The sequence below is a fragment of the Sminthopsis crassicaudata genome, chromosome 5, assembly GCF_048593235.1.
Source record: "Sminthopsis crassicaudata isolate SCR6 chromosome 5, ASM4859323v1, whole genome shotgun sequence".
Classification (NCBI taxonomy): domain Eukaryota; kingdom Metazoa; phylum Chordata; class Mammalia; order Dasyuromorphia; family Dasyuridae; genus Sminthopsis; species Sminthopsis crassicaudata.
This window is the reverse complement of record NC_133621.1, coordinates 240,372,539-240,390,361: the sequence shown is the minus strand read 5'-3', so window position 1 is coordinate 240,390,361 and position 17,823 is coordinate 240,372,539. Positions and strand designations below refer to the sequence as shown.

The window sequence follows — 17,823 nt, the reverse complement described above, 5'->3', positions numbered from 1 at the left end:
GTCCAGTTCCAGGCTCACCTAGGCAAACACATGGTCTCATAATGTGCTCATAGGCTCTCTACCTGCTCCTAGGAAAACAGGATCACACTGGCAAATCGAAGGGAGAGTTTAACAAGAGACAAAAGCATATTTTGTTTATTGAAGGGGATCAAGAAAGAGACCCATTATTATGATTGTTCTGTGGGATGGTCTCCCTTCTACACAGGAGACAGAAATAGATGGTATGATAGTAGTTAATAGTAGTAATAATAATAATAGCTAACATTTATATGATACTTAATGTGTGACAGGCACTATAATAAGCATTTTACAATAATTTCATTTTATCCTCACAACAACCCTAGGATATATTTTATAAATAAAAAAACTGAGGTAAACAGAGGTAAAATGACTTGTCCAGATCACATAATAAGTGCTGAGGCCAGATTTGAATTTAAGTCTACTTGACTCTGGATCACGTGTTCTATATAATGGTAAGAATATCAAAATTGAAAATAAGGAATCTTGGGTTCAGATGGTAGCTCTATTGTTTACTGAGAGTGCAAACTGCAACAAATCATAACCATTTTGTGCCTCATTTTCTTCATTTTAAAAAAATGAAAGCATTAAACTAGATGATTTCTAAGGCCTCCCTCATAGTCAAATCCTGTAAATTACAAGATAACATAAGTAAATAATTATAATTGATAAATTATAGTTATTAGTTGCCCTTTTCTTTTCAAATGAAGTAGACAAATGCATAATTTTGCACTTGACCTTACAAGACAGATTTTTTTTTGGCACATAGAGATATTAAATAGCCAAGAGGAAAATGAGAGTTACTTTGAAAGTAAATATTGCCTACTTGGTTTTAAGATTTCATGAAACTAGAATCCTCTGAATCAGGTTTCAGGTTATAAGCAGGCAAGAGGCCATGAAAATTATTTCACACCATATAAACAATCGTGAACACAAGCAATATGAAGTATAACAATGTAGAGAGCTTTAATCTGATTTTTATTAAAATTATTTGTTAACCTATTGGTTTGTATGGTAAGGCATAAAAATCTGAATGAGGAATGACTTATATTCTTAGAAATGTAACTCAGTTGTCCATAAATTTAAGAATAAGGCCTTTATTAGAGAAATTTTCTGTAAAATTTTCTTCCTATTCTTCAGATTTCTTACTCATCTTGGCTGTTTTGGCTTTGTTTGTGCAAAAACTTTTTTATTTGGTATGATCAAAATTATTCATTTTATATTTATTTATTATAGGAATATAATGCTATTTCTTGTTTGGTCATAAATTCTTCTCTTATCAATAGATCTGATATGTAAACTATTCAGTGCTCCTCTAATTTGGGTTATGATATCACCTTTTATGTCTAAAACATATACCCATTTTGACCTTATCTTGGTATATGGTATGATTTATATCTAGTTTCTGTCAAATTGTTTTCCAGTTTTCCCAGCAATTTTTGTCAAATAATGAATTATTGTCCCAAAAGCTTAGGTCTTTATGTTTTGATGGTTACTACTTTATAATACAACTTGAGATCTAGTACTGCTAGACTATCTTCCTTCACATTTCTTTTTATTAATTCCCTTGATATTCTTTGCTTTTTGTTCTTCTAGATAAATTTACTTATAATTTTCTGACTCTATAAAATTTTTAATGGGTGGTTTGGCACTAAGGAAATTAATTTAGGTAGAGTTGTCACTTTTATATTGTTTTGGCCTACTACAAATTTATGTAGATTATGTTTTATAAAAGCTACTTTTACTGTGTCATTTGTGTGAATGCTCTTCCTAAGAACCAATTGTATCTACAGGCTCATTGTAAATGGAAAACCCAGCAGCAAGAGCTCCCACTCAAGTGGGAGTAGCCATGCACAGGGTTATCCTGAGAATTCAAGTAACCCTTCTTGAAATCCAATTTGTAAACTGATTTGTGGGTGTTAGATTCAACAATTTTATGATCTTTAGTGAATTGTTAAGGGGCATAAAGGTAGAGTCATTTGAAATGTATGCAATCTCTAGTATTCTATTGTTCTGTTTTATGTCTGTGAATCTTGAGTCTTTTCTCTTCAATATGACCCTATTTTTCTATGTCAGATCTACTATGCTGCCTAATTAACATTTTAAATTCATGAGAAAATTAGGGTTCAACCTTGAAATACAGTGGTAATAAAGCTCACATGGAGGATATGTGTTTGGCAACAACAACTCATAGAACCTGAAATTTCTCTGTTAAGGAGTTCTGTATGGTTTCTCTTAGAAACAATGTCTCTGTTGAGAGGATAGTTTACTCAGCTAGATTCTTAGCTCTCTGGTCCTCCCCCCCAACCCAAATATTGACAGCTACCACCTTGCAATCATCCTTTTGGTGATTTTCTTTATCAGTGTCTGCCTGGAATGTGTCTTTATTCCCTAATGGTATTCTAGTGTTTCTCTGTTGGTCAAAGAGCTCTGATTCAAAGTGACAATGGCATATGCAAATATATTGATATATGCATATATTTGATTTAACTTCATGTGATTGTATCCTGTGTCTTCTGTAACTACATCTCCTGAATCAATTATCAAAATTTACTGTGTTTATTATATGCCAGGTGCTGTGCCAAGTGCTGGATATACAAAAGCAAAAAGAGTTCCTGCTCTCATGAAACTCACATTCTAATGAAGTAAATGATATGCAAATAATTATGTACAACAGGATATATATAGGATAAAAATATGTGTACACACATATACATATGTATGTAGATATATAGATTATATATATCTACATATACACACACATACACACACACACATATATGGCATGAAAATTAAAGGGAACTGAAAAAGGCTTCTTACATAGATGTGGCTTTAGTTGAGATTTTTTTGTTATATCTTTTTAAGCTATTAATAGAAAATAGAAATACAAAAAATAAAAATAAAACAAAACATAACATTGTCATGTGCCCAGCAGAATATCTGGGAGCATTCAAAAACATAACATGAATTTCTAGTTCAAGAAAGGAAATATAATAGTAAAAGAAATTATATTCATGAGTGTCCATCTTTTCTTTACTTCCTTGTAAATTGTTCTTTTATTCTCTGCTGTGTGCTTTTTTTTACTTTGTTCTTTTTTCTCCTTTCATCCCCCCTCCTCCCCAAGCAAGTTATAGTTAAGCACAGCTGTAAAGTCCAAACTAGCTCCCTGGAGGCCTCAGGATCAGCCAGAATCAGGATAAGCAAAAGTTCTTGGTCTTTAGGGGGAGAAATGAAGGTGACGGACAAAACTGCCAGGAATTTTGACAAGGATCCCACCTTGATTCTAGAGTCCAGAATCTCCACACTTTTCTTCTCCTTGTCCTGCAGCCAAGTGCAGTTCTCTAGCCTCTTTCACCCCACCCCTTAATCTTTACCTACAATTCTCTTAATCCCAAATATTGAGCCAGTATTAACTGTGAGAAGAGCAATTCCAAACATATGCTAATAGTCATCTTCGGAATAGATTGTCTGATTCAAGTGCACCTATTCAAAGTTTCAGCACTTCACACACAGCTATATTTAATAGATGCATACACAGGCACACATACACACACACATGCATACACCCTCACACATATAGACACACGTGTTATACATATGCAGTCACACCCATCCACAGACCCACACACATATACATATATCTATAAAAACCTACATTGAGCAACTTTCATGCATATCTACATATACCCAAACACACACATACATACACACACACACATCCATATGCAAACATGCATCTAAAACAAAATTAGTATGGTTGACATATAATGTAAAATTCTCTTCTAGTTGAATCTTCAAACTTGACTTTCTCTAAGATCAGTGACTACTAGCGATACTTTTTTTTCCTAATAAATTCAACTCCTGCTCTATGTTGTGTTCTTTATGCACATCTCTTCTTTCCTATCTTTGCTAAGTCTTCTACTTTAATTCTGCTCTTTAACCTGTCTTGCTATTACTTAACTTCCACCCATCCATGAATTCCTCCCTTCTCTTCTTCCTCCTTCCTTTAGCATCTCCCTCCACTTTTCCCTCCCCCAAATTTCTTTATAAATTTTGGAGAGTGCTATACTCTTTTTTTTTTTTCTTTTTAAAAATTAATTAATTAATTTTTACAAAAATTTTATGCATAGGTAATTTTCCAGCATTGACAATTGCAAAACCTTTTGTTCCAACTTTTCTCCTCCTTCCCCCAGATGGCAGGTTGACCGATACATGTTAAATATGTTAAAGTATAAGTTAAATACAATGCAGGTATACATGTCCAAACAGTTATTTTGCTGTACAAAAAGAATCGGACTTTGAAACAGTGTACAATTAGCCTGTGAAGGAAATCAAAAATGTAGGCAGACAAAAATATAGGGATTGGGAATTCTATGTAGTGGTTCATAGTCATCTCCCACAGTTCTTTCCCTGAGTGTAGCTGGTTCAGTTCATTACTGCTCTGTTGGAACTGATTTGGTTCATCTCATTGTTGGAGAGGATCTTGTCCATCAGAATTGATCATCATATAGTATTGTTATTGAAGCATATAATGATCTCCTGGTCCTGCTCATTTCATTCAGCATCAGTTCATGTAAGTCTCTCCAGGCCTTTCTGAAATCATCCTGTTGGTCATTTCTTACAGAACAATAATATTCCATAATATTCATATACCACAATTTATTCAGCCATTCTTCAATTGATGGACATCCACTCAGTTTCCAGTTTCTAGCCACTACAAAGAGGGCTGCCACAGCCATTGTTGCACATACAGGTCCCTTTCCATTCTTTAAAATTTCTTTGGATATAAGCCCAGTAGTAACACTGCTGGATCAAAGGATATGCACAGTTTGATAACTTTTGAGCATAGTTCCAAATCATTCTCCAGAATGGCTGGATGTATTCAGAATTCCACCAACAATGTATTAGTTAGTGTCCCAAATTTCTCACATCCCCTCCAACATTGCACATTATCTTTCCCTGTCATTTTAGCCAATCTGACAGGTGTGTAGTGGTATCTCAGAGTTGTCTTAAGTTGCATTTCTCTGATTAATAATGACTTGGAGCATCTTCGTCTGAGAATTGTCTATTCATATCCTTTGACCATTTATCAAATGGAGAATGGCTTGATTTCTTATAAATTAGAGTCAATTCTCTATACATTTTGGAAATGAGGCCTTTATCAGAACCTTTGCCTGGAAAAAATGTTTTCCCAGTTTATTACTTCCATTCTAATCTTCTTTACATTAGTTTTGTTTGTACAAAAACTTTTTAATTTGATATAATCAAATTTTTCTATTTTGTGATCAATGATGACCTTTAGTTCTTCTTTGGTCATAAATTTCTTCCATTTCCACAGGTCTGAAAGGAAAACTAGCCTATGCTCTTCTAATTTATTTATAATCTCATTCTTTATGCCTAGATCATGAACCCATTTTGACCTGATCTTGGTGTATGGTGTTAAGTGGGGTCAATGCCTAGTTTCTGCCATACTGATTTCCAATTTTCCCAGCAATTTTTATCAAACACTGAGTTCTTATCCCAAAAGCTGGGGTCTTTGGGTTTGTCAAACACAAGATTACTGAAGTTATTGGCTGTTTTTTTCCTTTGCACCTAACCTATTCCATTGATCAACTAGTATATTTCTTAGCCAATACCAAATGTTTTTGGTAACTGCTGCTTTATAATATAATTTTAGATCTGGTACAGCTAGGCTACCTTCATTTGATTTTTTTCCATTAATTCCCTTGAAATTCTTGACCTTTTGTTTTTCCATATGAACTTTGTTGTTATTTTTTCTAGGTCATTAAAATAGTTTTTTGGGGAGTCTGATTGGTATAGTGCTAAATAAATAGATTAGTTTAGGTAGTATTGTCATCTTTATTATATTTGCTTGCCCTATCTGAGAGCATTTAATATTTTTCCAATTGGTTAGATCTGATTTTATTTGTATGGAAAGTGTTTTGTAGTTTTACTCATATAGTTTCTGATTTTCCCTTGGCAGATAGATTCCTAAATATTTTATACTATCAGTAGCTATTTTAAATGGAATTTCTCTTTGTAGCTCTAACTGTTGGATTTTGTTAGTGATAATTAAGAATGCTGATGATTTATGTGGGTTTATTTTGTATTCTGCAACTTTGCTAAAGGTGTGGATTATTTCTAATAGCTTTTTAGTAGAATCATTTCATCTGCAAAAAGTGATAGTTTCTTTTCCTCATTACCTATTCTAATTCCTTTAATTTCTTTCTTAACTCTTATTGCCAAAGCTAGCATTTCTAATACAATTTTGAATAGTAATGGTGATAATGGGCAACCTTGTTTCACACCTGATCTTATTGGGAATGGTTCCAGTTTATTCCCATTACATATGATGCTTACTGATGGTTTTAAATAGATGCTACTGATTATTTTAAGGAAATGTACATTTATTCCTATACTCTCAAGTGTTTTTAATAGGAATGGATGTTGGATTTTATCAAATGCTTTTTCAGCATCTATTGAGATGGAGTACTGTACTCTTCATGGTGTATATGTAATGTTGCTTATTTAACCCATTCCCAATGTGAGTGGGTTTTCAGAACTACAAGCTCTCCTCCCCTCCCTAATGCCTCTCTTTCAATTCTTCCTGTGCCTCTCATTTGTATAAATCAATCTTTTGAGCTAGCCAGTTCCTGATGTAAATCATAGACATATGTGTACATAAACAATTTGACCACAATATATTCTTTGAATTAATCTTTTTTTTTTTTTTTTTTTTTTTTTTTTTTTTTTTTTTTTTGTAAGGCAATTGGGGTTAAATGACTTGCCCAGAGTCGCACAGCTAGGAAGTGTTAAAATCTGAGGACAGATTAAAACTAAGGTTTTTTTAAATTCAGAGCTGGTACACACTGTACCAACTAGCTGCCCCTTGAATTAATCTTTAATAATAGTTCTTATATGTTAAATTTTCTATTGAGTTCTGATTTGGTTGATAGAAAGTCATGAAAATCTATAAATTCATTGAATGACCATTTTTCCCATTGAATATTGGGTATTGAATATTTCATTGAATATTATAGATATTGAATATTATGCTGGATATATTTTTGGCCACAAGCCTAATTCTTTTGATTGTTGATATATATTATTCTAGGACCTGCAGTCTTTTATTGTGGCTGCTGTTAAGTCCTGTACAATTCTAATTATAGCTCCAGGATATTTGAAATTTTTTTCTTGTTTATTGAAAAATTTTCTTTTTGATCTTGGGGTTTTGAAATTTGGCAATAATATTCCGATGTGCTTTCCACAAAGGATCTCTTTGAGGTGATGCTCAGTGGAGCATTTTTCTATTTCTACATTTCCTTCATGATCCAGGACAATTTTCATGGATTATTTCTTGTACTATTGTTTCAAGCTTTCAGGTAATTCAATTATTCTTATATTTTCTCTTTTGATCCTTTCTCCAGATATCCTTTCATATGCTATTCTGCTCTATTTTTTCTATATTTATATTCCTAGATGAAAATGCAGAGTCAAGAGATGGAGTGTCTTAATTGGCAAAAAACCCGATGTTGCTGAATAACAAGATTATGTAGAGATGAGTTATAAAAATACTGGAAAGGTGGGAAGGAGCTGAATTATATACCCATACTTGATCCTTTTATGAGACATAAACACTTTTCTGAGTCAAGAGGGTAACAATATGAGAAGCAGATTGGCTATAATCATGATGCTTTAGATAGCTAAGCCTTGAAGAATTCAAAAGAGTCAAAGCTTGGAACATTTATGGAGTGAGATTCTGGGGTGGTATTGGTGAGAGAGTATAAGTAAAAGAAATTTCTTTTTCCTCTTCTACCTTCCCACATTGGTTATGACAAATAGTAGCAGAGTGGGACATACTAACAACATCCAACAGTTCGAGAATAGTCTAGGAAACTACTTATGGAAGAGACTTCTATAAGAGGGAAGGAGGGAATTTATTTTTCCTGTCCTTGGCCCTTGTATCAGCCATGTCACTTTGAATCAGAGCTCTTTGAAGAGCCTAAAAACCAGAGGGATCAGGAAAGGCCTCATTCAAGAGGGGATATAAACTGAGTCATAAAGGGAACTAGTAATTACAAGAGAGGAGGCTGAGGAGGAAGGTTATTCCAAACAAAAGAGACTATCAGTGTAGGGCATGGAGAGAAGATATAGAATCTCATTTCTGTAGAACATCAAATACATCAATTCACTAGTGTATAGACTGCATGGGGTCATGTGAAGTTATTCTAGAAATTAGATTTGTCGGAACCAGATCCTGAAGGCAATTTAAAGCTCCTGGAGCTGAGGAGTGTCATAGTCCAACCTGTTTTAGCAATTTTGTGGCCCAGAGAGAATTACTTTCTCAATATCACACATCTCACACTGAGGGCTTCTGGAATTGCAGCATGATAAAGTGAGCAGAAGAATGTTCACCTTGGAATAACAAAGACTTAAATTCAAATCCAACTTCTGATATCAATTAGTTTTGGGTTCATGGGCAAGTTACTTAACTTCTTCATCTATTAAAGTTTATCTACAATTTATTATGAAGCTAAAATAAGATTTTATATATATAAAACTCCTTGCAAACTTTTAAATAACATAGATCTTTTTAAAAATGCCTTTTTATTGCACTATGTTTGTTCCTTCTGGAGTTCAGTACCCTCATTTGTAAAATGACAAGATTAGACTAAGTTAGACTTCTGAGACCTTTCAGTCTTAAATCTGTTTTTTGTTAGCCTAAGAAAATGTACAATGTGTATTTAACTGAATTCTCTCAATCAAAATATATATTATTAGGCATGTTATGAGGCTGAATGGACAACTTGGAAGTCAGAAATTGAGTTCAAATCTAGACCTCAGTCACTTACTATTGATCCTGGGCAAATCATTTGATTTCCATATGCCTCAGTTTCCTCATCTGTTAAATAAGGAAAATAAAAGTACCTACTATGCAGTTATTATGAGGCTCAAGTGGATTAATATACATAAAGTACTTTTCAAAGTGCTATATAAATGCTAGTTATTATTATTACTATTGTTATTGTTATGTTATAGGCAATAAAACTATGGAGAAAGTGAAGAGAGATAAATATCAGCTGGATTTATCTCAGCCAGCTTCCAAAAGGAGCAAGGACTGGGAGAGCTTATTAGATGGGAGCAACAGTATAAAGAAAGGCATCATGTTAGGTTCTTACTAAGTGCTAAGTCGGTACTTAACAATTCTCTAGTTCCAGCCTTTACTGGGAGTTTAACCCCTGTGAATTCTTGGGGAGGAGCTTGCATGCTGAGAAGCAAGTTCATTGGTTGAAGTAATTTTTCCCAGAAACCCCACGCCCATTCTCTGGCAGGATAAAAGAGGGCAGCATTCAAGAGAAAGAGAGTCTTGTCTATACCAGACTTGAAGCAGCTCTCTGGAGGTTGAGAAAGAGTCTCTACACGAGGTCAGAATTGGCAGCAGTTAATGACAGCAGATTTCCTCCCAGAAAGCAATAGGCAGTCTCTGGAGACAACAGCACATTACAGCATCACAAAAAAGTTTAATAATTCTACTCTCTATTATACAAAGCTGGCATACCAAAACTCTGAATCTTACAACTCAGTGAGATGGTACAAAGGATATCACAGGACCAGAAGTCAGAAGGAACTAAATTCAAATCCAGCCTTAGACATTTATGATCTATATGAAGGCTTGCTGAACTCTTTTGGGGCTATTTATTCATTTTTGGTATTCACCTGGAACTCCGCTTTCACTTGTGGCTCCAAGAAGGTACAGTAGTCACACTCCAGTAAAACTATCTCAGCAGATGGGCTAAACCAGGTTGAGAGTAATGAACAGGCTTCAATGTATACCCCACGCATGTGAAGACTTAACCCTGGTGGAACAGGTAGCTAAAAACAATTTATTCCAACAACTATGAAGGCAACTGAAGGAAGTGTTGTAGAGTGCTTATATCCTTGATCATACATCAAAGATGGCAAGGTCATTTACTACATCCCAGATCATTACTAGTTGTCCTGATGTTTGTCTTGCCACTGGATTTTGATGATTCTGTAAGAGAAATTGAAGCTGGCAATTTTGTGTAGCTCTGCCTCACATAAATCTAATTCACACAAAAGACATCACCCCTGTATATGGTCCTCTTTGAAAATGAACAGTGAGTGTGGAAAAATGTTTGTATCAGCTTTTTTGTAGTGGCAAGGAATCAGAAATTGAGTGAATACTCATCAGTTGAGGAATGGCTAAGCAACTTATGGTATATAAATGTAATATAATATTGCAATATTATTTTTCTATATGAAATGAACAGGCTGATTTCAGAAAAGTCTGGAAAGACATGAACTGAAACTAAGTGAAATGAGCAGAAGCAAGAGAATATCATACACAATAATGGCAAAGTTATATGATAACTAACTATGATGGACTTAGCAATTCTTAGGCAATGAGGTGATCTAAGTCAATTTCAATAGACTTGGGATGGAAAATGCCATCTACATTCAGAGGGAGAACTATGGAAACTGAATGTGGATCAAAGCGTACAATTTCTACCTTTTTTTTGTTTGGTTTTTCTTTCTCATGTTTTTTTTTTGTTTGTTTGTTTTTTTTCCCTTTTGTTCTGATGACAACTATGGAGATATATTTTAAATGATTGTAAATTTTTAACTTTGATCAGATTGCTATTGTCTTGAGGAGGGGAGAGGTGAGAGAAGCAAGGAAAAAAATTGGAACTCAAAATCTTACAATAATGAATATTGAAAACTATCTTTACATGTAAAGAAAAAAATCAAATACTATTGATAAAAATGGGAAAAAAAGATAATGAACAATGAACAACAATGTGAACCTAGACAAGTCACTTAATTTCTGTTTCCTCATCTATAAAATATAGATAATAATAGCATGTACTTCCTAAGGCTATCATGAGAATAAAATTAGATAATATCTGTAAAGTGTTTCACTAACCTTAAAGCATTATGTAAATTCTAGCTGCTGATTTTCTGTATGAACCTTCTGGTTTTTTCCTTGATCTGTTGTTTTTTTATTTGTTTGTTTGTTTTTAACTTTCCCTGCCCTCCAGGTGGTTAGATGATTCAATCATTGAAGAAATCACACCTAAATTGATCGAAAATCGACCCAACACTTATACATATACCAAGGCCTTGGGAGAGATGGTGGTGCATCAAGAACGTGGGAACCTAAATGTTGCTATCATAAGACCATCTATCGTTGGAGCTAGCTGGCAGGAACCTTTTCCAGTAAGCCTAGCTACTCTAGAAGTTTTCTGGTTTTGCTTCCTGATACTTTCAGACTTTGACAGCCTTGTTTCCTGCTTAGGGTTTAAGAGATATCCCAAGGAACTTAATGAGATAGGCTTATGATATTCTGAACACTGATCCAGTTCAAGCAAAATTTCAATGGATAAATTTAGGAGTTCTTGCCTGGGGATCCAGGCACTCCCAATACTGACAAGTGTCTTAGGTCCTCCTGACTTCAGGCTGGCATATTCTATCTGGTCCTACCCCTAGAAATAGTTTTAAGTGAAAGGAGTTTGATATAATTTACTTTTTTTGAGTTTCTTTCTTTCTTTGGAAATTAGGGTTAACTAATTTGCCCAAGGTGAGGTCAAATTTGAACTCAGGTCCTCCTGAATTCAGAAGCCCTATATTCTATCTACTGCACCATCTAGACTTGCCTTTAGTCTCAAAAGAAAGTTTCCATGATCTCCAGGGGTAAGCTTTATATAATGTGAGTGTGTGTGTATACATAAAAGAGAAAGTGAATTAACTTGAAGAATTCTATTGATCTAAAGACTAAAAATAATTGAGTTATATCATATGGCATTTAACTTAGGTGAATTTAAATATATGGGCTGGAAGTAAAAAAGAGAGAAAATTTCTCTTGCCATTATCCTCAATGAGTATAAGCTCTAAAGTGAGCTGGAGAAAAGAGAATTGTCTCCTACTCCTTGAGTTGGTCTTAGTTCTTCCACAACTTCCACAATGCAAAGCATCTTGCAGGACCAAGTGTGACTCTAGATTCTCCTATTCATAGTATCTGTGGGGTTTTGTTGTTTTATTTTGATTTGGTTTAGCTTAAATTGATAAAGATAACAAGAAGTAAATTCTTAAATGGTCTTTCAAGCTTTCCAAGATCAGCTAAAAGTTGTCCAAGGTGTTTCCCTTTGACTTTCTGTGTTTTCTTGCTTGACTAGAATGAAGCAGAAAGAAGAAAATTTTTATGTCATGGGGTATTCAGTCCTTAGTATGAGAATACTTGTGTGTAAATAGCCTTTGATAGTATTTTTTCCCAATCATAAGCTTACCTGCCAACCAAGTAATTACCTTTTTTCGTTTTCTCCCTTTTGATTTGAAGTCCTAGTTTAGCCCTTTCCCCTGATAAATCATTTAGCTGGATGTAAATAAAATTTGTAATCATTTGTTTTTATAATAATTATCCTGGATCCAACTATGATGCAGAAGAACTCTGCATCTAAAATCTACCTTATACCCTTTCTAATTATAGTTATGGGCAATTTAATGGTTTATGAAGGCTAATTTTGAATTAAAAAGCCTTTAATGCTACTTAATACTAAATCCCCATAAAATGCCTCTATACAATTTTTTTTTCTCTACTGTTCCCAAATTAAAATTCAACTTTTGCGATTCAGTTCTATAGAACTTTTATACTCCCTGGCTTGGCAGGAACTGAACAAAAGCTAGTAAATTTCTTGAAAGTGCTTACATTTTCAGAAAAAGAAAAACCTCATAGATCATGCTCTGTGTAAAATGTAGAATTTTCTTTTTCAGGGTTGGGTTGATAACTTAAATGGACCAAGTGGACTCATTATTGCGGTATGTATAATGGTGAAACAATAATTTGTTTCTCTAGGATTTAAGCAGCAATAAGTAATAGTTTATACATATATACATACATATACATATACACACACTATATCTATATATGCATATATACACATTATATATAGTGTAAGTATACACATGTACAATACACATATAAATAAAGTACTACGTAGTATAAATGTGTATATATGTGTATATATATATATACTACATTTAGTATGTTTATATAGAAAGATTACATATAAATCTAGGTGGTCTCAAAGCTTTCAAATACTTTTATTTTATTGTACTTTGTCTCTGTCCCCGAGATTGTCACAAAAAAAAAAAAAAAAAAAAGATACCACAACCAAATCTAGTAGCCTCTGAAGTGGTATTTTTCCAGATTCAGATCTTCATATTTTTGTTCTCATTTCTGATTTTTAACTTTTCAGAGAGTAACTATTTTATCCAGAAGTGTGTGGGATTGCTAAAAATACTATGTGATTCCTATTATTTTTACCATTCTTAAAAAAAACAATTTATTGTTTGAAATAAAGAGGCAATATGACCTATTTTTACTATTCCTTATTTGAAAACAATTTATTTTAGGAAGAGGCAATATTGGATATTGATTCTGCCTAGTCAAAGAAGATGTTTTTCTGAAGTTTTAAATACTTTAAATTCAAGAAGTTTTCACCAAATAAATTCAGCTGGGTATAAAGTTCCAAAAACCTAAAAGCAAAAGTAAAAATGAAGAAAATATAGTTCTATCATCTCCTACGCTCCCTTCTGAACAAATCATTGGATAGTTATATATCTAGGAGTCTGAAAATGAATATTTTTCATTCTCATCATTTCTAAAAGCACTTTCAGTAGTCTTCTTGCTCAGTTGCTATTCCCTTTATATATGTACAAAAGTTATCATCTAAATTTCTTTTTTTCCCCTTTCTTTTCCTTCCTTGCCTCTTCTACCCATTAGCAATAAGTAGCAATATCTATCATTTAGGTTCCAATTTATTTCAGTTTAAATTCAATTCAAATTTAATAAACATTTACAAGTACTACAATAATTAAAATAACTTTTATCTGTCTAACACTCTTAAGTTTTATAGTTTTCCTCATCAACCTTATGAAATAGTATAATTATTAATAACTCCATTTTATAGAAGAGAAAACTGAAGCTTATAGTAGTTGTTCCTTGTGAGTAATCATGTAATTAGTGAATATGTGAGCAGTTAGGTGGCATTGCAGACATCACTGGGCCTGGAATTCAATTTTAGCCTCAGACACTTAGCTGTGTGACCCTAAAGAAGTCACTTAACCCTGCCTACCTCAGTTCCTTATCTATAAAATGAGCTAGAGAAAAAGTATTCCAGTACCTTTGCCAATAAAATCCCAAAAAGAATCACAAAGAATTGGATACAAGTGAAAAATGACTAACAAGTGAATAAGTATATGAGCCAAAGTTGAACCCAGGTGTTCCTACTCTCAATCCAACTCTTCTCTAGTATACCACATTGCTTTTCATGCAAAGTGATCAACGCTGCAGAAATGTAAAACATGGTTCCTGTCTTCATAGAACTTAAAATCTCTTTGAGAAAAAAACAGGTTACAGAATAATATAAGATAAAATTAAGCAACAACCATTTATTAAACATCATGCATTAGGGCAGTGCATTAGGAACAAGTGAATTTTTTTTTTTTATTTACAATAAAAGAGAAGACAACAAACACATATATAAGCATATCCAAAATAAATATAAAAAAATAAATACAAGTAAGTACAGGATAACTACAAAGCATTTTGGGAAGGAGAAAATTAGCATCTGAAGAGACCAGGAAAGACATAAGGTGGTAACTTGTTTTAACTTGAAGGAAGAAAAGGATTCTAAGGCGGGAGGGGGGGGCAGGGCGGGGCGGGGAGGGAATGTCTCCCAGGCACATGGGACAGGCAGTGCAAAGGCACAGAGATAGGAAGAATATTATGTCTGAGGAATGGAGAGAAGACCAGTTTAGCTGGTCCCACAGAGTGTAAGAGTACAATGAACCTAAAAAAGAGAGTTTGGAATCAGGTTATGCAAGCTCTTTAGCTTTAAATGAAAAATTTAGGAATTTATATTTTCTCCTGGATACAATAGAAAACCACTAGAGTTAATTAAGTACAGAAGTAACATGTCAGTTTGAAAGCACTGTGTAAAATGGACCAGGATGAGGAGACAAGAGGCAGAGAGACCAAACAGAAAGCAAAAAGTCATGGGGTGGTAACTGTATACATAAAAAAATAGATCAGATGCCAAAGATGTAATAAAGGTGGAAACAGCAAGATTTAGCAACTAATTGGGTTGAGAGAGGAGTCGAGGATAATATTAAGATTATAGACTTTAGGGGGCAGCTAGGTGGTGCAGTGGATAGAGCACCAGCCTTGAATTCAGGAGGACCTGAGTTCAAATCTGGTTTCAGATACTTAACACTTCCTAGCTGTGTGACCCTGGGCAAGTCACTTAACCCCAGCCTCAGGAAAAAAAAAAAAAAAAAAAAAAGATTATAGACTTTGGAGATTGGAAGAATTGTGGTGCCTCTGGAAGAAATATCCAAGAATGGAAGAGGGGGAAATTTAGGGGAGGGGAGATAATGAGTTAAGTTTTGGATATGCTGAGTTTGAGACATCCCTAGTGCACAGAAATTTGACAATAAAATCTATGGGAAGAAGAGAGACCAATGGACAAGGTGAGCCTTAATATAGATTGAAAGATAGATAGAATTTAGAGAACTTTGGATGTGAGGAAGGGGATTTCAAGTAAGGAGAAATACATGAATAAACATTTTAAAAACCTTTTATAAACCTTTATTATATATATTTATAAACCTTATATATTTATATATTTATACAAATATATTTATATATTATAAACCTTATTTTATAAACCTTTAGAAAAGAGTTTATATCAGATAGCAATAGAAGACAGGGTTGGATAGGATGGGTTTTTAATTTTGTTTGTTTGTTTGTTTTTCAATTGGATTTCTGATTTTACCAGCATATGGAATTTCCTGAGAGAAACTATCCTCTATCAAGACAACAGAGTTGTACCTGTTTTACAGATTAAAGACTTAGGGAGTTAATCTAAGGCAAAGAGCCAGTGTGTGTCAGAAGTAGGATTTGAACCCTGATGTTCTAGACACTACATTGCTTCTTAACCATGGATCTTATTGTCCCCATTTTATAGATGGGGAAATTGATATTGTCCATAGTACAGCTAATAAGTGTCAAGGCCAGTATTTGAAACCCACTCAAACCCATTCCATACTGGATGAGAAGTTTAGATCTGATCTGATGGGCAAAGGGAAGCCATTATACTCAGCAAACAGGAGTAAAAAAGAAAAGTTTAAAAAGTTTAAAAAAAATTAAAAAAGTAAAAAAGTGAGATTTCAAAAGTTGAATGTATAAGCTACTTGAGTTACACACTGCCCAAAAGTCTGATTTTAATTATGTTCTTGTCCATTGTGCAGGCTGGGAAAGGGTTTCTACGTTCCATAAAGGCCACTCCAAAAGCTGTGGCAGATGTAGTCCCAGTGGATCTAGTCATTAACCTCACTCTGGCTGTAGGGTGGCACACTGCAGTTCACAGGTATGGATTTCTGGTAATACTGATGATAAGGAAGATTAATGTATTGGGTGCATTTTAAAACAAAAGAGATTTCAAGTTTGAGAAAAGGTATTTATTAAATCTATCTTTTTTAAAGGAGCTGAGTGGGGAGAGACCCAAGGAAGGGAGACCCATCAGTAGGCTTTTACAATAATCCAAGCATGAGGTGATGAAAGCCTGCATTAAAGTGGTGTCAGAGTCAGAAGACAGAAGGGGAAATATTTAAAAATATAAAACAGGTGAAATTGATTAGCAGTAGCTTGGATATGGGGATGGTGGAAGATGGAGAGGAATCCAGATGACTCCTATTCTATAAGCTTGAGGGACTGGAAGAAAGGTGTTGCCACTACAGCCATATGAAGTGTGGAGGAAGCAGACTGGAATTTAGAAGGAAAGATAGTAGGTTTATAGTAGTAAGTAAAATGTCATTTACCATATGAAAAGTCAAATATTTAGAAGTTTTCTAATTCAGCATCCCTTAATTACATTCAGGAAAAACACTGCCTAATTTACAAATATGCCTTCCAAGGGTTACCTGTAGCCAGAGTTTGCAGCTCTATGGTATATCTTGCATCATCATAAACGTAACATGAATAAATATTGCCCATCTATTTGACCTAAAACATCACTTCTTATCCTACCTCAGTTTCATTTTGCTAAATCATTTAGCAAAATAAATCTCAAAGTAGGAGGAGAAAATGAGAATGATCCTAGCTTGTATATGAAACCCCAAGACACTAAAAACCATTGCCTACCATTAAACAATCATTTTCCTCTAAAGACAATTTTATTTTCTCTTTTACAATGCTGTACTTATCTAATTTCTATTTTATTTTTCAGACCAAAATCCATTTTAATCTATCACTGCACAAGTGGAAGTCTCAATCCTTGCTTGTGGACAGACTTGGGTAAGTTTTCTAGCAAGTAGGTATGTGAATTACTTGGGACAAGCAGTAATTCCATTACTGTCAAAGCAGTGATGTCTGTACTTCTATTGATACTAGACTAACTTAAAACTCTTGACTCTAACCAGATGAGCTGGTTTTCCCTGTTTTTTCAATTAGTTGAGTGTGATAGTTTGCATTAAATGCACATGTTTCATTACTCTTTTTTGAGGGGAAATTTTGAGGTCATTTTAAGAATGGATATTAATTCCAAAAAAATGTACAAAAAGTATAAATTTAAAGAGCACAATTTAATGACAGGTAAGGAGGTACTGCAAGATCAGAGCTTAGGAGTGACCATGGCTGGAGCTTATGAAGTCAACAAGAGAGGAGAAAAGAGAGCTAAGGACAGAATTTTTAGGGTACAATAAAGGACATGATAAGAATAGTGATCC

The 17,823-nt window shown here is 34.0% G+C and overlaps 1 protein-coding gene across 2 annotated transcripts in view; it reads left to right on the top strand.

Moving 5' to 3' along the window:
• The window catches only part of FAR2 (fatty acyl-CoA reductase 2), a 163,579-nt gene that overhangs the window by 125,163 nt on the left and 20,593 nt on the right, over positions 1-17,823 (top strand). For both annotated transcript variants that reach the window (XM_074270650.1, XM_074270649.1), the window contains exons 5-8: positions 11,079-11,256; positions 12,808-12,852; positions 16,348-16,466; positions 17,325-17,392. In XM_074270650.1, the coding sequence (XP_074126751.1) occupies positions 11,079-11,256; positions 12,808-12,852; positions 16,348-16,466; positions 17,325-17,392 (410 nt within the window). The remainder of the gene's footprint in view (positions 1-11,078; positions 11,257-12,807; positions 12,853-16,347; positions 16,467-17,324; positions 17,393-17,823) is intronic.